Below are 24,552 nucleotides of genomic sequence, written 5' to 3'. Positions count from 1 at the left end.
TAGGGTTTTTCTGCTTACCAGTTGGCGCCACTGTTGCGTGAGGTCATGGCAAAGTTTGATCTGAAGAGCAATAGTTATTAGTTAAGTTAATAACACTATTCCGAACATGAACATTCCTTTTTACACCATCACAAGTGTTATCAGGGCGTAGATCAAAACACATATATCATTTCTTTCCTCTTAGTGACATTGTAACGGGTGTTTTTTTTCGAGGTATATAACTTTAAGTTGGCATTACTGTTCAAGATGGCGACCGATAACAGCTGTCAAGTGATTTATTCTCAGTTTGGTTTGGCAATTCATCATGAATAGACTCACGTCTGAACATCGCTTACAAATAGTGCAATTTTATTTCGAAAATAATGGTTCTGTGCGGAATACGTATCGCGCACTAGGTCCATTTTATTTAGTTTAGCGATGAAGCGCACTTCTGGTTGAATGGCTACGTCAACAAACAAAACTGCCGCATTTGGAGTGAAGCTAATCCTCAAGTGTATGTCGAAACACCGTTACATCCAGAAAAACTGACTGTTTGGTGCGCTTTATGAGCTGGTGAAATCATTGGTCCGTACTTCTTCAAAAACGATGATGGCCAGAACGTTACAGTCAATGGTGATCGGTATAGAGCCATGATTACTAAGTTTTTCATTCCTGAATTGAACAACCATGATGTCCAGGAGCTGTGGTTCCAAGAAGACGGCGCATAAGCCGCAAACCCTTGACCATTTGGAAGACAACATTCGCCGTGTTATTGCCGATACACGGCCACAAATGTTGGAAAAAGTCATCGAAAATTGGACGTCCAGATTAGACTACATCCGAGCCAGACGTGGCGGTCATATGCCAGAAATCATATTTAAAATGTAATGCCACAAGATTATCTTGCGGATAAATAAAATTCATGTCAATCGAATAATCCATCGTTGTTTTATTGCAAGTTCTATAGCTCTAAAAAAACACCCTTTACTTTTCCATCTCAAATGTAAGGTTTTCAGCTTTTTTATGGAACAACTCAGTTTAATTTTTTTGTGTTCATGCCATATCTGTTTTTTCCTGTAGGTGTTTTTTTAATGAGTCATTCTGAATGCTCTTCAAACCTTATAATTCCATAGCATTCACAAGCTATGTATTTGCAAACTGCATTTGGCCCTTTATTACCAAAAGCATACTTTGAACAATTTTTTCGTCTAATTCAATGGCAATATTCATAAAATATTATGATATTACTTTTGCGTGCTCTGAGATAATCTCTCCCCCAAGAAAAAAGTAACTTATTGTAAAAATAAGTCCCTAGAGCCACTAGAAATACTGGTTCATCATCAATTATTGTAGCCCTTTCTATGAACTTCTTACTGCAGCACACTCAGTCATTTCCACATTGTATACTTCTGAAATATAAGTGTTGTAGGGAATCTATCGATTCCCTCGAAAATATTCCGTCCGAGAACGAAAATCTTAAAAACAGAAGAACGCGGCGTAAAAACTAGGAATAATCAAAGCCACACCCCTTAGGGATCCGTAGAAAGGCGTTGTGAATGGCGAATAGAAAACAGCCTGAATGCTCTTAAAACTCGGCATTTCAGGGAGAATAATTGAACAGAGTTCAGACCATTCTACCAGAAACTACGACTTCCACAGATGTTCCACACTTGCACCGACAACAAGAAGATTGAAGAATATCACATCTGTTCCCGACCGGCGAAAAAACTACCTGCGACCGAGCCACAACGACCCAAGCGTCCATCGACCCTAAAAATCTAGACAAATACTCATCTTCTTCAAACTCTTTTAGTGGGTTGAAATAAATCGAATACGTATTTTTTATCCCGTTCTTTTATTTCCCTAAATTCCTTGGCAGTGAACTACTTGATAGTCACCGTATAAGGACTACAGCCCACAAATTGGTGACCCCGACGCCTCCTGGAGCGAGAAGAAATGGTATACGGAGAGCCATTAAGATTGCCTGGAGAATTTCTATCTACAAGTACGGATGACGGTGCGGACACAGCCGACTTCGTAGTGGATCTGAGGCAACAAATAAGAAGAATTAGACCTATCAACGCCAACCACCACGGAGAACGACCCAGCTTCGTGTTCAAGGAATTGGATACGTCACCGTTCGTTTTCGTCCGACATGAGGGCCCAAAATTAGGCTTGCAGAAACCCTACGACGGACCATACGAAGTTTTGAGGAGAGACCCAAAACATTTCATCAAGATCAATGACAAGGAAACGACGGTGACAATCGACCGATTAAAACCGGCCTACATATTTGACAATCTCGAAAATGAAGAGCATGAGGAAGATCACACAGAAGATCCAGTAGAAAACGAAGCCAATGATCAAGCTATATTCCCGGAAACGAGGAAAACCAGATCCGGTAGGAAGGTACATTTCCCAAAGAAGTACCTAACTATGATTTCGTAACTTCGTTACTGGTGGGTGACTGTGTAGGGAATCTATCGATTCCCTCGAAAATATTCCGTCCGAGAACGAAAATCTTAAAAACAGAAGAACGCGGCGTAAAAACTAGGAATAATCAAAGCCACACCCCTTAGGGATCCGTAGAAAGGCGTTGTGAATGGCGAATAGAAAACAGCCTGAATGCTCTTAAAACTCGGCATTTCAGGGAGAATAATTGAACAGAGTTCAGACCACAGTGTTAATATTTACTATATATTAGTCAGGCGAAGCACTATCCAAATTAACACTAATAAAATATAAACATAAAAACTTTGTAAAGTGTGGACTCTCGTTAACTCGAAAACCGACGGGACCAAGATTTTTCGTCGAGTTATGTATAGTATAGTTCGACATAGATGTAGTTCGAGTTATACAGGTCATTCTTGATTGAATTCGACTTACAGAGATGTTGAGATATAGAGGTAAACCAAATTAGAATTCGAATTATAAAGGTAAGGACTAGTTAAATTTATTCCCTATAGTAGGAGTAGTTCGTACATATTTAATATCTCCATGTATTGACAGATGTCAATTGACAAATTCTGAATATTTTGAGAGTTTGTCTGATCAAAGAGTCTGATTTAAACTCCAAAACGTCAGAAACGAATTAATTCAAAGCACAGATTACAGATACCATAGATGGGACACTTCCCTACCTAAAGCGAATTATTCACAGATTACAGATTCAAAGTGTTATCGTTAATTCATTTTTTCTACATTCATGCAAAAAGCAAAACTTTATTGAACTATATTTAGTGGAAAAAGAAGTTCTTTATTGCACTAGTGCAATAAAGTTTTTATTGCACTCATCTGTCATTCTACTTCAACGTGCTGTCATCATGACAAAGATAAACGTTCAAACCCACTACATATTTATCAGATATGCTGTGAGATTGGCAATACGTTTTAAACAGTTACATATTTTATATTATTTTGTATTAATGTTAGCAGCCAGAGATAAACAAACAATGCCTTCCCGAGAATAACTCCTTAATCAAAACTGATCCGATATTAATAATAAAGTATTCAAGTTGCGCTTTTCATTTTCCTACACCTAGTGCCGCACCTCAATAAATCATTTTCTGCTTTTTGCATGAGCGTAGAAAAAATGTTGTATGCAACTCGTGCAAAAATTGTTTATTGCACTCGACGTGAAATTGTCCGACGAGGCCGTTAGGCCGAGTTGGACAACACGTCGAGTGCAATAAACATTCACTTTTTGCACTTGTTGCATAAATAACTATTAAGGCAACATTTTTTTCAATTTGACAGCTCCTGACAAATTATTGCAACTATATTATATTATATAGGCAAGAGCATTTTATTCAAATTTAAGCTTGTTTCAGCAATTGGGAGTGAAAACTCTAAATAAGTTTTTCGTAAAATTCCAATCTTCTACGAGGTCTCTCAGAGACCAAGGAGAGTCGGGATAAAACATATGAAACAAAATATATATTTTCTGCTGCCTCTACAAAACTAAACAAGCAAAACTAAACTTCATCAAATCTCACGATGCAATTATTGCATCATTAATTCTTTACTTTAACGCCCCCTCGTGTTTTTCACTTTTTTGTTATTGTGCCTTTTACAATGATTATTGATGGTTTTCGATGATGGCAAACAAGTATTTTTGCTGATTGTTGAACGAGATAGGGAGTGAACAGGGGTGCTGGGTGGGTAAGATTTTTTGAAAAAACGTTATGAAAATGGTGATTTCTAAGCACGTTTACTCTTTAAAATATCTAACTCGTAAAGTTTGATGACGTCATTCTCAAAAACAATTCAAAAAATTGTACAAATTATATTCATAAATATTTAAACGTAACCTAACATAACCATAACCTAACATAACCTCAACTAAACCTTATATAACTTGTACACCTGTGATTCTGTAAATTGATGTCGTTATTCTCAAAAATAATTTTAAAAAATTCTACAAATTATATTAAAAAAGATTTAACCGTAACCTAACATAATCATAACCTAACCTTATATAACTACAGAACTGTGATTCTGCAGATTGATGACGTCGTTCTCAGAAACAATATAATTCAAAAAATTAAAAAAAAAAATTCTTAAGAAAATGTAATTCAGCATAAAAACTAGTTCGCTATCATTACTTACCATCAAAAAATAATTCCTAAACCTTGAGACAGCAACAAAATAAAAGAAGCACACAACATCAGTTCACCGTCCAGCATTAATACAATATCAAAGAAATCATTTTCAAAATTAGAATGTATTAACGATGAAATACCATGACAGTATATAATACTTACCTACTGAATACCCTGTATATAAAAACGAATAGAATCCGCTGATGGCCTAGATAACGAAGCGGTAAATAAATAAATAATATCTAATTCTGATTAATTATACACCTGATATAATTATTCAAGAAGCAGGATTTAAAAATAAAATCAGAATATAACGCTATGGACGAGCGACTCTGGAGCCGGGACTGGAATCATTCTATACGAGCAAAGTAACCTATCTCAGCACATTTTCAAAACAAATAAATTAAGCAAAAATAAATAAAAAATAATTACCTCATGCCAAGGGATGGTCTGGAGGGTACATAGTTGCAGCCGCCTTCCAGAAGAAGTGCCTCCTACGAGCATAGCAAGGTATCCAGCGAAAAAAACATCAGCTAGATAACCGGAAAGTGCTTCTCGCCTAAATCCAGCCTTAGGGACGTGCCGACGTACTTCTACCCATAGCCTTTCAATGGTCTGCGTGTTCGCACCAGTTTGAGGATCGACGAAGTTTTCAGAGTGGTTCACTGAGAAATGTCGATAACCATAGTCCTCCAGAGAATTATATCCTCTCCAACAATCAGTCATAATCGTTGTGCCGGGGAGTACATAACGTCTTATGATGCCGATTAAAGTTTCGGAGGTACGATTCTCCACAGGTACAAAGAATGCCTTACATTCACCTCGAACCCCTCTTTCAACACCACCAATAACCCACTGCTCAGTTAACATACGTCCTCGCTTGTATTTCCTTTTTCCCAACATTGCTTCATGTATCTCGACGATTTTCCCAATGCCCCCGATGCAGTGAGAATTTCGTTCGACATAATCAGCCACAACTTCACGACAAAAGGAAAACCAATCGATAACAGTACGCGAACTGAGTTTCAGCTCAAACATAGCTTCTTTCGTTCTAGATCTTAAATTTGAAAGAAATATGTCGACCTGGAAACATAATTTATCCAAATCCAGATGCATACGATCGCAAAATGTTCCACTAAACACACTACGTGAAGACTCGCACTTGGCACGTCCTCTTTTTGACACGAAAATCACTTTACGGCATCTAAAAAGATTTCTTTCAAAGTCCGCAGATACTCTTGACTGGAATTTTTCGCATAAAGAGTGACACGACAACACCCCATGAGCTATAAGGAATAGCCGCGCCTCAACTTTATTCGAAAGATGCTGGTTGAACTCAATTTTCGTGAAGGAACACTCTCTGCAGACGTTATAGCCACAACTATGTACTACTGGCTGTAGATCAACCATTTCAATCTGCAAATGATTAAAAAAAAATATATTCATGCGAACTTATCCGAAAGAACAATATTTCAAGATAAAAAAATTTACTTACATTTTGAATATGAGATTGAAAAATCGGAAAACTTCTTCAAGAAAATAAATTTAGAATTTTCAAATTTTTTAAATAACCATGGATATGATTAAGATGTCTAAAAACATGGTGAATGCACTCGTCAAATTTTGAATGCAATGACATTCGACCAAATTGAAAATATTAGTTTTAGTTCGTGGCGGCGCCGCAATGTCATACTTGTCATTTCCGTTGATTTTGATTGGATACATTAATTAAAACACGATACTGACCAATCAAAAGCGATGTGTAATCGAGTATGATCGTGCAAAGTCGTGAAACAAAACACGAAACGTTTACTGGAATGAATTCAAATATTTGTAATGGAGAGTTTATTGGTATTTCAATTACAAGAATTACTTCCATAGATCATAACTATAATGAAAGATATACATATAGGTACATAATGGCACAAACCTTGAAAATAATAAATAACAAGAATCTTAATTTGTTGATAGCGCTACCTACAGTTGACATAACGAAGCTTAACTAATATTCTCAAAATTGGCAAAACAAAAGCTAATCAGTTCATACACCTGGTTTTTAGACATCTTAGATATGATAATATGAAGCGACGGCCTACTCAATATCTTTTTCTATATATATTTATAGAATAATATTAACCCATAACCAATAATAACTATAATGTCAAAATGAAAATCAAAATGTGACAATTAATCAAACAATCATTAATCATTCAAATCCCTATTTTTTGAAAAATTACGAGAGAATAATTCTGATTTGATAACAAAAAAATATAGTGGAATGATATCACAATTCAAGGACATCCAATAAGGAGATATATATTCGATATTCTTTTAAGTGTCGCCCATAAAAGAAGAACCTTATTATTTATTGCTATTTGGATACTGGGCACTTGTTTGGATAGACGCCAAAACTCAATCCGTTGAGAGAATGTGAAGAGACATAACATAAGAGATCATATTCCAAAATATGGACGAAAAAAGATCATTTCATAGGGTACCAAGAGCAGAATATGTCTTCAAGCGACAACGGAATAAGGCATGTGCGCCAGTAGAAATTTATCTCAGAGGGGACAAAATGAAAAATATTGAAAAACGATAAGGCGTCCATGATTGTCATTGAAAACCGAAAAATTGTTAAGGATGATTTTTTGTTAATTTAAAGGTCTTGTGTATTTTGTGCTGAATTTAATGGTGAAAAATATGAACATAGATATTCATAGAAAATATAAATTAGTTGTCATTAGAATATCAGGCACGTATTAAGTAAGTGTTATTGAAATAGCAATTTTCTTTATCGATTATCTCGAGGACTATTTATTTGCCAGTGCTCTTATTGGAAATATAGCATGAAAACATCATAACGAAACACTATACGAAATATTATCAAAATTGGGGAGGGGACGTTAAAGTAAAGATTAACCAAATTTTGTGTGTCTTCGACTTATATGTATATTGTAGAGGTAAAAACGGTAAAATATATCCGTAAAATCTTTTCCAGTTATGCATGGATATTTTTTCGTTTGAGACAGGTTTTTTCAAGGCGATTGAAAATAATTTGATTTATCGAGGATTTCGAGTTGACGAGGTTCGAGTTAACGAAAGTTCACTGTATATGGCTTTCTATCACTTCATTTACATTTTCATTGAGATTATTATTTTTATCATAGTCTTGCAGTTTAAAAAAAAACATAACTGTAAACTCGGCACATAAGCATACTTTCGAGAATAAATGTGTTTTGAAACAGTAAACAAACTTACCCTTGAATGAACTCTTCTTTTTATCTGTTCTGTTTCTTAACTTCGCTTTCAAAGCAGTGATATTCATTGATATTCATGATTGATGCAATCAATCCTAATATTCATTAAAAACTTCATACAACAGTGGTTTGATTGATCCATCAACGACATCAACACAATGGCATTTGTAAATTAAAAATACCGGAAACCTCGCGCTACACTAGCGCCCTCTCCATTACTTATCAAGACATGGCAGCACTGTTGTTTGTAATCTCGGGTAACATTCTGATAAGAATTCGAGTTTTACCAATTTACGCTTGGTTTAAAGACATAAATTAGTACATATCAGTCTATACAACATTGAAATTAGAATATAATTTCTTGTTGCTTGTTTATTTATAGAACAATAGAATTGAAGAGACTATATTCTATGGTGCTCTGATACTCTGGCGCCAACAAGACAAGTGAAACTTGGTTATATTTTTTATCCCTAACAGAGAAACACCCAGAAATATTATAGATAACAAACATGATTTGTTTATATTTTGATGCGTGTTAAGTGTATGTCAATGTTATGTTATAGAACTATTACTTTTAAAATTAATTTTTCCCGCTTTTTTGTTGGAATACCCGCCCTAATATTTGGCGCCTTATTTTAGAAAATGGAAAACGCGCCAGAGAAAAGTGAAACAAAAAGTCCAGAGTGTGTTTACATTTAGACAGTGATTGAAGGAGTTCGGAGTTTTTGAATTTAGAATTAAATAAAACTTTTCAAAAATGGTTTTAGAAGACGTAGAAGATCAATTATTCAAGAAACACGCAGAACTTTGCAATAAACTCAATTTAGATAACAAAGCAGTAACAGAGTCTTGGGAAAGTTTCAAAATTTTGAGCCAAAACTTTTTCCTAGAGGTAATGTTCTTTCATATATATTGGTCGAAATTAAACAACTAGTGTATTTTAAGGGTGATCCTCTTCATTGGCTGGGATGTGCAGTATTTGTAGCTTGCAGAAAAAGTATCACTCCTACGGTTGGAAGTAGTGTCATTGAGGGCAATTGTGTTAGTCTTACAAGTTTACTACGTTGCTGTAATCTGAAGTAAGTGTTTGTTATCATGTATACAAATTTTTCTCTACTGCAGCAGCTTTGTGAGATTTCATTCATTTTAAAAAATCTATCGTAACAATTATACCTAAATAAATTTTTTCTCCTGATCATCAGTTTTTTCTGATAACAAATAAAGTCTCAAAATGTTGATTATGCTTACTATAAAAACCATATTTTGAAAGTCCATGGTTGTTTTACATCTTGGATATTGAGCCATTGAATAATTGTCTTTGTTTTGAATCGATTAATTATTTAAAGCAAATTTTTTGAAGCTCATTCAAGTTATTCTAGGTTATTGAAACATATTACAATTAATCAGTTTGCACTACAATTACAAATATATTTTGATAATTTTTGAACAAAGAAAATCTCTTAAAGCTGTCAGTCAGTATCGTTATCATTCATTTTGTTCATTTTTTCTTTACCTTAGACTACACATAAAAAATGCAAGTAGAATAAAACAACTAATGTCAGTATCACAAACAATGAAAGAAGTTGTAAAAGTGGAAATCCTTCACTCATAATAAATCTTCAATCCCATCAAGCATATAATAGCAACAATATTTCCAATGTTCAGTTTTTTTCTATCCCAATTTTCCCAGACTCTCAAAGTTGCTACGAGTTAGAAGAACTGGTTGTATTCTGTGAAGGCTTTGTTATTATGTCCCATGGCCATTTCAGGTACTGCACTGTTGATTGTTCACCAAACAGCGATTGAACAGTATCCCTCCTAATGTTCGTTTTATCAGTTAAAGGTCCTAACTTCTAGACCAATGAATCGAAGCATATAATCAAATAACCACAATATTCTTCCTAAATTTTTTTCAAGAATGATTTCGTTAGTTTAATCTCGAAACCACTGAAAGAGCATCAAGCCAAAAGTTCTATAGGCAGGAAGTTCGATAATCTTTCATGAATTTCTTCGATTCTATGCCCTAAATAAGTGTTCCGTTTTTTGTGGGAATACAATACCATCCTAGTGTAATAGACTTGCCTTTGGAATACTAGCCTGACGGATATGTTCTATTCTTATTAAACATGACTCGACTTCTGCCAAATCAGCAGTTCTTCAAGATGATTATTGTCAAGTACACTGCATGCAATAATTCCACATAAAACTGTAGTAATCAATATATAATTCTCGAAATATTTAGATGGAATATGTCTTCCAAATATCTAAATCTACTCATTAATGATCTGGGTGTTCTGCAAATATTATCTACATGGGTGTGCATTCTCAAGTGAGTCTGAGGTATTTCATTTTCTTAACGAATTGCTGTCGCTGTCATTTTTAAAGTTTAAGCAATCGAAACTAGGAAAATTGTTGAAACTGGTAATGGGTAGTAACCTAGTCTTTTTTAATTTATTGTTTAACCAATCTATTATTATTTCCATATCTGATTCAATCTTTTGTTTGATTATACCGATTATAACTCTGAAGAACAGAAAATAACAGTATGATCTGCAAAACTCAGTATCTTCATTGGTTAATAAGGAATGAATATAAACTCTAATAACTAAACAATATGAACCTGAGAACTGTTCCCAGCGGTTTACTATAGCGTATTCCTTTTTTTGATAAATATCGACTGACGAATTATGCTTTTCCCAGCTAGTTTTGTTGGCGCTCTCTTATTCTTCTGTGCTAATTTGGCACTTCTCTTAAATAATGATTAAAAATTTCTGCTATCTGCCAATGATCGGTTGTTGAATATTCATATTTTTGATCCGCCACAAGCTTTTATAATTATCTTTGCCAACCTCAATTTGGTACCTCTAATAATTAATATTAGCCGCTGTCTTTTTTAACCATTTGAAACTGCCTGTAAAGCGTATCTTTCTTTTTTATTGATCTCATTATACCCAGAGTGATCCAGTTATTGTTCCAGCGATGCTATATTTTATCAAATTGATGAAATTCTCCTTCGGCAATAAAATTAAAATCAGATTATATTTTCGTAATTTAATTTTTTGCCATATTTGGTCATGAGATATTTGCTTAATTACGCCACATTTGGTTGATGATCCTCATCATCATGTGGATAGGAGTTATTCATTTTTCTCTATATAATTAAATTCTATGGATAATTTTTCATTTGGATAAATTGCCATTCACGATATCCCTTGGTTCTCACGATGTTCTCTGAATATTACAGGATATCCCCTTTCGAGGGCAATAAAACATTAAAAAAAAATTTGGACAGAATCAACACCCTCATGGTAATTATATTGAACAAACTTTTCTATTCTATGCTTCCTCCAAATATTTTCTGTGTATGTATAATCTTATGATTTAATGATATGTAGATAGACCAAAGAGAGAGCAAACGACTCCAACATAAGAGTGAAACGCGTGATGTATGCAGCAACTGATTGCAGTCACAACAAAGTTTTCATTGGTTCTATATATTGAATTGATTGATTCTACTCTATCATTGGTTGCAATTTAAACTTCTTCATGCTGTTCTTCTTAGTCACGTAAAGGGGATTCTACCTTTCTCTCTTTAGTGTTGGAGTCGATGCTTTACTCTGCAGAATTTGCCAAGAGCGCATCTATGTAGCATTAAATCATTGATATTATCTGATTTAATGATTAGAATATGCATGGGGTGAAATGCCCTCGTGAATCCCACTATCATGTTGACCTGACATGTTTATTGTGATTCCTGGTACTTCCTGTCACTGTTGGTAAGTTTGTTCCGGCTTTATATGCATATATAAACATTTTGCATTGACTTTCGATATTTCATAAAAAACATCTGCATGAAATTTATACTTTTCTACCTCAAATTTCATCTTACAATGAATGACTGTAATAGTTAGTATATATAATTTTTTTGTTTTTCAGTCTGATTCAATTTTTCTTCAACATACGGCGATGGTCTGATATGACAGGTATGCCTGAAGAGTTCATCAAAAAAATTGATGCCTTAGAAGAGTCTTTTTCTGTTACTTGTAATGTTTTCAAGGAATACTGCGTAATATTCCCAAAAATATTTAAAACCCCTGAGCTGTCTGATTTAGAAATACCAAAACTGCACAGAAACAGAAAGCAGAAGTAAATATATAAAAAATATAACAGTATAATACATAAAAATTTCAAAGAATTGGTTTCAGATCTATGCAATGCACCCCTGCAAAAATATTTGAATTCATATGGAATCTTTACATCACAATAAGAGGAGAAGATTCCAGCTATAGTAATGATCTAGTGCAATCATATCACCTACTTCTGGGAATTTGTGATTTAGCTTTTAAAAATGCTTTCTTGACTGAAAGACGGGATCTACTCAACCCACAATTTTCAGGTATAAAATTAGTTTTTTCAAAACTTGTTCGCATTATACTTTCACAGATTTCATAATTAGATGGTTGTTTTCATTTTGATATATTTTGACAATTATTGATAATGAACCTATTGTTTTACCATATTTATATAAAAAAAAGAACTTACTTTCACTCTGATTCAATCAATGTTTCACTATGATGGAGACCATAGTTTGTGATTCAATAGATTAAACATTATCAAAGGTAATATTACAAGTGCTTCAACGATTATCGATAATTTTCAACGAAAACTTATTTATTTGGCAAAAATATGAAAACCAACCGATTGATAAAATCACTCGTCCTAACGGACCTGTAATTTTTAGAATATCGTGTCCACTTGAACTCCAAAAACTTCATACTGTTTGTTCTTGATTTTATGATATTTCTGACAAAAATATTTATCTTTCACAAATTTCCATTTCATTTTCGTTTCAACTCAACAAATTTCAATTTTGTAAGCATATTTTTTTGCTTTCAGGACTTCCAGCAGATTGGTCAAGTCCTGATTTTACATGTCCTGCTGATGCACCCTGTATAATAGATAAAATAATAACCAACTCTTCAAACTCACTAGATGCCAAATACCTTGAGAAATATCAATGCAGAAATACTTTAACCATGTTTTTCAAAAATGGCATTCTTCTTGGAAATGAGAACAATTTTGTTGGATTATTTGATCCACAAGTGTTCGAGACAAACTTTAGGGAAATAAAAAAAACTTATGAAGCTCAGTTGTTGAGTAATGGCGGCTTTGATGAGAGAATTTTCTTAGCTGAGTATCGAAGAAGGATTTTAGAGAAGGAACACGAGAATCAGAATAACTGGGGAACTATTCCTCCACAATCAGAATCTGGTAAGAAGAAGAAATTTATCAACTTTATTTTTCAAAAACTTGTCAACACAATGACGTTTGTGTTAAGGACAAACATGATCGATCGGTCAATCTTATTCAATTATAATCTAACTGCAACTTAAGAAAATATCTGGAGCTTAATTAACCATCGTTTTGTATTTTATAGTAATTTGTTAGAAAAATCTATTGATTTAGTTTTAGCTAACTTAGAAGTTTAGGCCTTTTTACCAGTATACCTGTACTGATTTAAGGTCAATTGGGTAATGCAGTAGTTGAGAACAGGGTAGATAAAATAAAGAAATTAACAATACATTGTCATGGAAGTATATATATTTTTTGTTTATCGCAATTAAAATAGATTGAAGAGACCTCTTTATTCCAATCTAACGTAAATTAGCCAGTTTCTCTTGAGTTTTTTCTATTAGCTAAAAAAAAATGCTTAAATTTCTATGGTTCTAGTTACTAACTGACCCGAATACCCATACTGACATAAATCAACCAGGATTAGTAGAAAGCAAGATATAAAAATTCTTGGAATCACTTTGCTCATGCCCAACATAAAAAGCTGAATTTTGTATTTGACCATCTACGGCTCAAACCGAATAACCACATCCCAAACTTCATCAAAATCAAATAAGAATGTTCCGATCAGCTTCTGGGGGTACATGATAAAGCATACCCATAACCTATTGGACAGATTACACTGGTTTGAACTAGTTATCAGTTGTTGTGACCAATCGGAAGCCTAATCTGGCCATGTGAATGTGTTGAATATTGTTGGTCCCCCTAGCTACTGTTGCTTTTGATGGTCTGAAATTCATTTTGCATTTGGAAATTTTTGAATCGAGGACCAAAAACTTTTTCATCTCAAAAGTGATTACATCCTTCAGCTGGAAAGCAATGTTAAATGTCTTAAATGGTTATAGATTTTTCCTTGATTGAAATGATCTGAACTAGTATTTTTACTAAACATATGTACTTATTGATAACTGTCCTTTTTTTTTTTAGGAGATGAATTGCCCACTGATTCCCCTAGTAAATCTCACAGTTTTGGCACAGTAAGTTTTACGATTTGTTGATATTTGAATTGATATTCATTCTTGTTTTCAATTAAATTTCATAGATTACTTCGAGGATTTGCGATACACCACTGACAGGTAGGAGATTTTTGAGTCCCCGAGAGGGAAAAGAAGTTAGTTCTTTAGCATCAGCAACGCAGAATATAGCTCGGCTTCAAGTGATACTGAGTGGTAGGTCACCCCAACCCAGCGATGCTTTGAAAATATTGTTTCAGTAAGTTGAATTTTACACTTGAATTTTTCAATCAACCCGTACCGTCCTAAATTATATTTTTCCAATAAAATTTCAAAATATTCCAATACATCTATTAGAGCATTATAGTTGACAAATAATAATTTCAATTGTCCTAATGAGGATGGCAGAAGTTTAGTGTAATAATAATTATGTTTGGATCATAGAAAAACCAAAACAAAAATGTTTAGCCATTGTAGTTGCTCTTTCGGACCTGGAATAGTTATTTTTGTTCCAACTCATTTTTTGAAAAGATTCTGTCCTCCATAGTGTTGGGCATAATCAGATGTTTTCAATACTCAGATATTCGATAACAGATCATTCCAAAAATCAGATGTTCATTCGAATATAAATCCAGTTGAAGAACCAGTTGAAATAATCTTTTTGAACTCAAATAGTCTGTGAAATATTATGTTATTTTCATATGCATAAATTTAAAAACGACACTTCTTGAATAAATTCTGTATTCTTATATTTAATTTTTTATTCCATAGTTTAATCAAACCTAATTAGAGGATGTGCCATTTTATTTTTATCTTAATTTTTCCTTTTCAGTTTTCACCATTCAACGCCGATAAATTGAAATATTCCAAACCTCAGTTTTCTGTAAGGTGCTGCAAAATATTCCCAAAAAAAAGATCACATATCCTTCGCTGATCGAGTTCAAGTTAGAAGTAGTTCATTATTCCTAAATCCTAATTTATCCTAATTCTTGTCCCCATTCAATTCTTATCAACACAAAATGAAAAAAAACGTTGATGGGTCAATTTTTAGTACCTACTTGAAAAATAGAAATTATTGGGTTCAACTTTATTATTTCTTAATAATTTTTTGAAATAGCTCGAAGAAATACAAAATTCGACACTTTTGTTTTGGAATGTATAGAATTCTAATATCAAATATGTAGAATCTCTTCATCTGAAGCTTTTTTCGAAAACTATGATTGCTATTCGCATGAAATTTGGTACAAAAATCAGTTGTTATATCACATATAACGCATTGATCCTTTATACTCAGGATTACGATCCATTAATTTAAAAAAAGGAAAATTTCTAAAAATTCTCATTTTCAGAAATTGACAAATATCAGTTATTACATTGCATTGATTCTCAATGCTCACCAGTATGATCCATCAATTTTAAAGGCAGAAAAGTACTCAAATTTCAAAAATTCTCATTTTCAGAAATTGATTATGAAGAATTAAAAAAAATTCAAAACAATAATAACATCGTAGTGAACTTCAATATTCCCCTATAATTTTCGACCTGTTCAACTGAAATGTTGGTTCTTGTTGTGCATAAACATAATCACGTTCCCATCCACTGAAAGATAAATTGGGATTGAATGAACAATTCAATATAATTATACATTAATGAATAGTGAAAAAATTCTTGTACTATATTTGATTGCTTCTCTTCCAGATCTTCCTGTATTTCTCCCATTACGAAAATTGCTGACATAGTCACACGCTTAGGCGAGAAATTCGTAAATAGTTTTATACAAATAAAAAACTCCATTAATATAGATGAGCAGAATGAAAATGCAAAGAATAGACTTCTTACAGGAACAAAACTTTTTTATAAACTTGTAGAGAGCATCTTGGAACATGAGAAAACAATAAATAAGGATATTTCGGTAATGATTTCGCTATATTTACTTCAATAGTCAAATTAACTGTTTTGTTTCAGGGTTTAGTTCAGAAAGATATTTTCTATGAATGTGTTTTTGCTTGTTCAATGGAAATAGTTCTTTACTGTTATAATTGCAACACAAAATTCCCTTGGATTATATCAGTTTTGGAGATTGATGCTTGCGATTTTGTGAAAATTATTGAACTCATTGTCAGATCTAAAGACCCCTTCTATAGAGATACAATAAAGCATCTTAATAAGGTATGGTTATTCATTTATTTTTTGTTTGTTTCAATTAAATATTGGAGAATATGTTCTTTTATTACACAGATTGAAGAAACTATATTGGAGTCTGTCGCCTGGAAATCTGGTAGTAGTCTATGGAACTTGATCAAGCAGTATGATCAAGGTATACCAAAAGAAGAGGAAGTAGCATTACCAAGTCAAGTGTCCAGTATAAAAGTTCAACGAGATATAAAACAACAAATAATTACTGAAGAACCTAAGACACCCAGTGAGTATAGAAAATATCTAATTCAATATTATATATTGCATTAGCAAATGATTATCAGAACTTATTTTCAAGTGAATTGTTCACTGCATTGTGTATCATATTTGGCAGAATGAAGACTTTTTTTTTGTTGAATCTATTTCCATTTAACCAGAGTCGCCCATGTCCGCCAAATTCTTAGAATGCAATGTTATGCACAGATGATGTTACGCTAAGAAATCGCCTACAAGAAGCATTCTTGTCTATTCTCGTTGAGTCTTATCTGTGCAATGTTATCTTGCTTATTTTTTATTGAAAACATAGAATAATAATGTTGCTAGTGATTTTAAGTACCTACTTAGTTGAGTCGCAATAATTTTGATCATGGAGAATGTAATAAATATGATTGTACCATAATGTCCTATGTAGTTCTATACCCTGAAATAATCTGAAATATTTGTGGTAAACATGGTTCCAACACTCCCTCATGAAGAAATAAGTGCTGTAAATATTCATGGTTGTGACAGCGTAGAAATCGATTTATTGATGAACTTGGGAAGCTTGAAGTAATGGAAAATTATGATGAAAACATTGTGATTGATACTTGTGCCTACTCAAATGATAGCAATCTTTTCTTTATTGTACAAACATAACTTTGTGAGAAAAATAAACGAAAAAAAAAAAGGAATGGGTTGATAATCTACGGATATCTTCCAATTATTTAGAATTGTGTAATCATGAGGATCTGTCTTACTCAATTTCGAAATTAGAATACATCTTCAGCAGCTATATGGAAATAAACGGAAACAAGTGTCCTATCATTTGAACTGGTCTCACCACGTGGCAGCAAAGACCAGACAGATGACCTACACAATCCAGAGATCGTTTAGGGGTTGCAGCCCAGCAATGTGACACTTTATTGCAGCTATGTACGTCCTTTGATGAAATATGCTGAACAGGTGTGGTGCCCATATCTCAGTAGTGATCAAATTCTTCTCGAGTCTGTACAGCATGAAATATACGGATTCCTTTTGGGAGAATAATACCAGTCTTATCACACTCATTTGAGACTACTGCAATTCTGAAATTTTTGGCAATCGACGATAAAGGTTATCTTATTGTGACTTAGCGAGCTTTGCATGGGTTCTTTGGTGTGAATCTGGATCACCTCTGCATGAGAAGCAGCACACAACTTGACACAATGAAAAAGGTTTTTTGGAAAAAACTTTTTCTGTAGAAATATTCAAAAAGATGCGAGTCCTCGTCGCCACCATTTTTTTCATAAGAATCCCATCAACTCATGAACTGTTGAGTTTATACCCAAGGGTTCCAACGTATGGCACATTATTGAGATTGTCATCAAATAAAAAGCACAAAATTCTGATTAGTTTTCCATAAACGTCTAATAGGGCATCGCGTTGAATCACCCTTTGAGTTGATGTTCAAAGAAGTTAAACCAGACGTGATATGAGACGATAATACAAGTATCATCTCATACTATTCTCAATATTTAATATTATCAGTCGCTCTATATTTGCTTTATATTTTACACTTGCTTCTTGATGTGGAGAAGGTGAAATTGAGTGTAGAATAATTATTGTTCTCACATTTAATTTCTGGAAAGGGTTTTTATATGCTCTTTATAGCAATATAATCTGAAATAACGCAATTCAACGTAACAAAAATAAATTTTCATTTTGAATAACAATTCTCATCACGTACAGGCTTGCGCCTCCGTGAATTGTTTATATATGTAGATCTGTAGATGTTTCTTCACAGAATAAACTATATTATTATTATTAATTGACACATAATCAATGAAGAGAAGATGAAATGCTATGTTAATATCATTTTGATTATTTAGCAATTATTAATTTCTATTAACCTCTATAACTTCCATTTTATTAAACATAAGCTCTTAAAACAAACACATTCTAGGACTCTTATTAAATGCTTTCTAATGGCACTATCGAAATTTTCAGCAAAACTTCAGTCACCTGGTCCTTCAGCTACAGAGCAGTTTCAATCGCCCATAAGCGTAAGTCGGCAGTTATTTCCTGGATCAAAATCGGCATCTCAAAAGTTGAATGGTGAGTATATTATAAAAAAAATATATATTTCTTGCATTACCGAAATATTTTTTAGTTGATGGTGATCTTAAGAATAGTCCTGTGGAGGAAGTATCAGATGAAACAGTCCCACCTGCAAGACCAAAAAGAACTGGAAGCTTGGCAATTTTTTTCAGAAAGGTGAATTGAGACCTGTCATATCTTCACCTTAGCAAACAAATTAGGATCGATGTACATGAGCTGCAAAGTAATCAGGACGCCGCGATTAATTTAGATTTTGGAAAATGAATTCGGAAAGATAGAATATTTAACGTTATTTCAGCGAATACTCATGGTTCAGTGCAACAATTAAAACATCTGCGCAAATGGCGAAGTGGGTATGATCACAGGGCAGCGCTGCGGCTTGATAGACAGTCAGTGTTGACGATTGGTATATAATTATCAGATTTTAACACAATTTTTAACAATGAAAATTTTTCAACCTTTGGCAGTGAAAGGAAACTATATTTTATTAAAACACAATCACCATAAAATAGTAAATGTTTTTATTTATTTATAACTTATGTATTTATTTTACATATTTATATAATTATATATTTATTTAGTTTATTCAGATCTATAGAATATTTTTCCTATTTTTTGCAGTTTCATCTTTTTTTGTATTTTTCAAGACAATAGAAATTTTGGGATACCTCCTCGTTCATTCAGTTCTCATTATTAATCATTATCAGTCAATTAAAAATTTCAACATACTTTCTAGTGAAATCTGAACATTTGGGAAACATGCTAACATAATTTCTCGTCAATCCAGCGGCAACCCTGTAGACTCCAACCACTATCTCTAACCTTGGGATGGGTTGAGTTTTTGAACAGATATGATCGTTCATATCTGTTCAAAATAAATACCACAATTTCATTCCATTGTATGGGTGGAATTTATTTGTGACAATATGTGACACAAATAATTTCCTTCGAGAAAATGATTACTTCTTCGTTCTTGTTCGTCATAACTGGTTTGAGAATCAGATTAATTCTACGAAAAAAATGCAAGGAAAAACAAAAACAGATTCTAAAAAATGCGAAATCGAGGGTAGACAAACAGTAACCCAATCTATTATATCTGAGCAGATTCGGTATATTTGCTATTAAGGCTCAAAATAGGATTATTTTGAACCGTAATTCATTAATATTCGTCGTCATTATGAATTTTTTCCCAAATTTTTGAAATATTCCCCAAAAAATTCATTGGGAAATAAATCTGGTGATCTTGAGGATCCTTCGTAGAAATGACATGGTCCAAAAAAGTCTTTCCGAGATCATGTGTGACTACTCTTGCGTTCTGACTTGGACAGCCATCCTTTTGAAACCAAACATCGAAATTAATTGGTGTCGAACTGTCGGAATAATTTCAATCTGTAAAAGCTTCAAATTTAGGTTACCATGGATAAAATACAACCCTATGATGTAATTTCCCAGTATTCCTGTCCAAACATAATTTTTTTTAAGATACTGGGTACGCAAGGTCCAGTGAAACAGTGCAACAATCAAAATATCTGCACGATACTATATCGAGTAGACGAGTGTTCTCTTTCAATGGCGAAGTGGGGATGGGGATAGTTAATTTCTAAGCAATACATTATTCATTGTTTTCCAATAGTAAGATATTGATTCCTATTGTTTCTAAACCAATATCTCACCACTGGTGGATTATGATTTATATTCAAGGAAAACGATGAATAATGTATTGCTAGAAATGAACTATACCCATCCCCACTTCACCATTGAAAGAAAACAGTCGTCTACTCGATATCGTATCGTACACATGTTTCGATTATTGCACTTTTTCACTGGAGTGTTCTCTGGAATAACGTTGAATATCCTATCTTTCCAAATGTGTTTTCCAAACCTGTGAGTTTTCTACGTTTCCGAACTGACTTTGCAAATGTCCGATTTCATTGGTGCAGAATCATTCTGCACAGTATGAACTATAAAAAAAGACACTGCACGACTTTTTACCGTTTATTATAACGGTACATGGTTTTGGTGCATAACATGTAGAATATTCAGTTTTGAACGCAAGTAAATGAAACCGTATATATAAGCGATATTTCAAGTTCAAGGAAAAAAATCGATTTCTGTCTACGCATTTTCTACTTTTAAAGGTTAAACCGATCAGCTGGATTGCTCCTACGTGGAATCTTTGATTGCACTTTGCAATTGTCAATAGTTCCGTACAAGTGAAGCTACATATTTGAAACCTACTTGTTATTTTGTGTTCAAATATTTTCTAGTTTCTCTGCTAAACAGTTAGGCATGAAGTACTTTTCAAATTTGAATCTAGCTTGGGTTATAAGTATGTATACAAAAATATAGATGAAGCAAAGTAAAAATGAGCCTTACTGAAAAAATGTGTTAGTTCATACGAATTTTGTTTTGGTCAACGTTTTGAAAATCGTCTTTATCTTTCTTTAGTTCTACAACCTAGCAGCAGTGAGAATGAAACATCTTTGTACCCAGTTGAACATCAATGATAATGAGCTGGAACGAAAAATCTGGACTGTTTTCGAAGTTTCGATACAAAAAAAAGCAGAATCATTGCTTAAAGACAGACATCTTGATCAACTATTGATGTGTGCAGTTTATGTCATTCCTAAAGTACTTCAAAAACCACAAACATTCATGGAAATAATGAAATGCTATAGGCAGCAACCTCAAGCTGATAGTTACATCTATAGAGATGTTTTATTAGAAAATAAAACTTCTAAAGTTGTTGGTGAGTATTGAAATGTTATTTTTGTTTATACTGAAAAAAAGTATTCTTATTTTGAGAAATTTCAATACAATTTATGAGATTTTTCATAGAATAAATAGTTACTGAGTAGATATATGTTAAGGATTTGAATGTCATTCAATTAGAATTTTTTTCAGATGGTGTCAAGGAAGAAATACCTGAAAGACGAGGTGACTTGATCGAATTCTACAATTCTGTTTATGTTATTGAAATGAAGGACTTCACAATGAAATTTGCGAATGGGACACAGGTAATACTTTTTCATATTTGTCATCTTAAAGATTAATAAAAATTATAAAATTTTCAGCCTTGTGATATTATGGTCAGTCCATTACCTGTGCCTTGTGGCAGGAGATGTCTGGTTTCTCCAAGTGTTCAAATAATAAAGAATGTTTTCGTGAAACCTTTAGATAGTCCTGTAATTCAGAATCCAAGCATCCGGAGTTACAATTATTTTTTCAGTAGAAGTCCCTCAAAGGTGAGTAAATATTTTTTTTTTCATTGAGAATATTGAGATCCAATATGATGCAATTGTTTTTGAAAGTTGCGTTTATTGATAATGAAAAATTGGATTATTTTATTTGAATGCGTTATTTATTTGTTTCTGTAAAATTTACGAATTCTACAAAAATTTTGAAAGTTGAAAGATACATTCAATTACTGTCAATTACGGCCTTTACATATTTTCCGCTTGGGTTTTTGAAGTGGCTTTGACCAATTTCCCCCCACAGCTGCTTAAAGCTCTCTGAGTTCTTGGAGTATCTTTGTGATTCAAGTTCAACGATTGTTGTAGCTGCAGATATAGAAGAGGTAGTGCCATGTGGGGGGTACCATGATGTTTTAGACATCATTGACAATTCTGGAACAAGAGAGTGCGCATTATCTAAACAAAATTAGCCTAATAGCATTATGAAATAGATGTATATTGATGACTTGGTTGACATGAATGTGCGACTCTGTGTGATCATTATGCTTGAACAGTGGACCAACTTGAATTGAAATAAATACCACCCCAAATATCGGGGGTACGATAAATCCATTCTAGAACTCTACTTGTTTGAGTCACGTACGTTCACGCTATCACGAAGATTACTGTAAAAGATGAAGAGATGGTTTTCTACTTGATTAATCATAGTGAACAAAAAATAAAGGAAAGTGCTTACCATAGACACGTGTTTCGGGCTTTCGGACCTCATCAGTACGTTGAAAAAGTGTTAGGATGTGTGGCATATACCGAACGCAGTTAATGTGTTTCTGCCACGAGTTCGTGAAATGGACTTTTACCTGTGGGGTTTCCTTGAATCTAAAGGTTGTGTTAGTAAACCAACATTCCTGTCGCAGTTAAAAGAAAAGATTCGCCATGAAATGGGAGCCATCACGGAGCATACTTGCCAAGTCGTCATCAAAAATCTATTATTTTCGCACCAGAAACATTTGATGTATTTTACTTAACTATACCATTATTGTTTTATTATTGTTGTACTACGAAATGTTTTACATTGATGAAATAGCGGTTTGACTAGAAATTTTGTGTTTATTTTTTTGCTCATGCGAAGTTCTCAACTCCTACCAGATAAACTCAATTCCGAATGAGGCTAAGGAGAAAACCATGTACTAGTCTGATACTTATTCTACATAAAAAATAATATGTTATTATATATTCGTTAATAATTTTTTTCAGGATCTAAAGGACATCAATAAAGCAATTAATAATAATGGCTTGAATGTCTGTGGAAAACGACTCCTGATCGATGGTGATGAATTTCCCAGTAGTAAAAAAATTGCAACAAGAAAAGTCCAATCTCTACTGGAAGAAAGACGTAGGCAATTCTGAGAATAATCTTTTTCCTAATGAAAAACATGATCATTTGATCTAATTGAATATTACCTTTGAATTTTTTAATAGAGATTTGTTTTAATATCCGTCACATATTTTGACTTGATATATTTTTAATTAACTTAATTAGGCCCTTGGAAAATGTTTCAAAGTTTCAAATGAATACTAATACGAAAAATTAGGTAAACATGGGTGAATTAGATAATTTTTGCTTTGAATATATTCTTATTCATTAAGTAGTACAAGATTTAATATATTGATTTTATCTTCACAACTTTGATCTCAGCTTTGGTTTAATTTTAATTTATTAATTGAATGAAATCACAAATTTTATTAACTTATTTTCTTGTATAATCCCAATCAATGAAATTTATAGCCAATTGTTCATTTTTAACCACAATGATATTCTTAGATCACTAGTCTGACAACTGTAATTTCACTCAATCAAAAAAGAGGCTTTTTCTCTCATAACATCTAATTATATTATGAAGAGCTCTTTTGTTCCTCAATTATCAGATAAACGAAATTATTATTTCCATAATTCGTAATAATATTATGTTATAATTTGTTGTCTTATTTATGGGTTATATAGTGCACTGGTATGAATTGTTGAAATATAAAATATTCTTGAGTATTTGCATTTTCATTTATTTTTTCATTTAAATCTAAAATTCTTTCCAAATGCTAATTTTTCTCACATATCATAACCTCTTCTATATTCTCCTTTCCATTGATCCAAACTACTTTAAGATTTCAACATATGAAATGATAAAAAAAGATCCAGATATTTAGACTGCCATAATTGACAATAGTTCAAGTTAGTTGTTTTTTGAACACTAAAACCACGTGTTCAAAAACAATTCGCTTTTGGTATTGAAATCGCAACGCAAAAAAGAATCCCTCCAGGCCTGTGAGAAGAAGATCCCATTGACAGATTTTGGTAATTCATTTCCACACAGTGCTAACTGGCTCTCCTCACATACAATAAGGCAAATACTCAACAACAGAGCTCAATCACAAACATACCCCTTTTTGATTTTTGTGTATTTTATGTAGAATGAATTATACATTGGTTCTCCAATGAAGGTATTATTTTTGTACCGAAATATTCATTTTACTTCATTCAGTTTTAAAAGTAATTTTTTCTACAACAGTACTTAAAATGCAATTCAGCGAAGCCTTTGATGAGTTCCTCATTTTGAAAACAACACGAAAAAGTTCAATTAAATTGAAATTCATAAATGATGTTCCATAGCAAAATATTTCGTTCCACATGTAAATCATGACGTTGTCAATTTATATATTTCTTCCACCG

At 33.0% G+C, this 24,552-nt stretch overlaps 2 protein-coding genes across 4 annotated transcripts in view; one reads left to right on the top strand and one right to left on the bottom strand.

Moving 5' to 3' along the window:
* LOC123671438 (phospholipase A1-like) overlaps positions 1-8,020 on the bottom strand; it is a 46,037-nt gene extending 38,017 nt beyond the window's left edge. Inside the window, exons 1-2 of one of the 2 annotated variants that reach the window (XM_045605298.1) lie at positions 7,839-8,020; positions 5,013-5,996 (exon numbers count right to left, since the gene is read on the bottom strand). In XM_045605298.1, coding sequence (XP_045461254.1) covers positions 5,013-5,990 — 978 coding nt within the window. In that variant the 5' untranslated portion in view covers positions 5,991-5,996; positions 7,839-8,020. Of the gene's footprint in view, positions 1-5,012; positions 5,997-6,075; positions 6,126-7,838 lie in introns of those variants that run through there. The other variant, XM_045605297.1, reaches the window with a different exon arrangement.
* A 205-nt stretch (positions 8,021-8,225) lies between these two features.
* LOC123671436 (retinoblastoma-like protein 2) lies at positions 8,226-23,869 on the top strand. 2 transcript variants are annotated; one of them, XM_045605292.1, is made up of 17 exons: positions 8,226-8,378; positions 8,477-8,729; positions 8,783-8,916; positions 11,774-11,983; positions 12,043-12,233; positions 12,734-13,108; positions 14,117-14,166; positions 14,232-14,401; positions 15,841-16,054; positions 16,108-16,311; positions 16,381-16,564; positions 18,523-18,630; positions 18,686-18,789; positions 21,082-21,382; positions 21,538-21,650; positions 21,708-21,878; positions 23,082-23,869. In XM_045605292.1, exons 2-17 carry the CDS (start codon positions 8,595-8,597, stop codon positions 23,232-23,234), a joined length of 2,817 nt encoding a protein of 938 aa, XP_045461248.1. In that variant the 5' UTR covers positions 8,226-8,378; positions 8,477-8,594; the 3' UTR covers positions 23,235-23,869. The 2 variants fall into 2 exon arrangements, with proteins under 2 accessions (XP_045461248.1, XP_045461247.1); XM_045605291.1 differs by having other exon boundaries at positions 12,031-12,233.
* Positions 23,870-24,552: the final 683 nt, after the last annotated feature.

This window comes from Harmonia axyridis, chromosome 1, assembly GCF_914767665.1.
Source record: "Harmonia axyridis chromosome 1, icHarAxyr1.1, whole genome shotgun sequence".
Classification (NCBI taxonomy): domain Eukaryota; kingdom Metazoa; phylum Arthropoda; class Insecta; order Coleoptera; family Coccinellidae; genus Harmonia; species Harmonia axyridis.
Note: the sequence above shows the minus strand (reverse complement) of the source record. Positions and strands in the feature narration are given on the sequence as shown.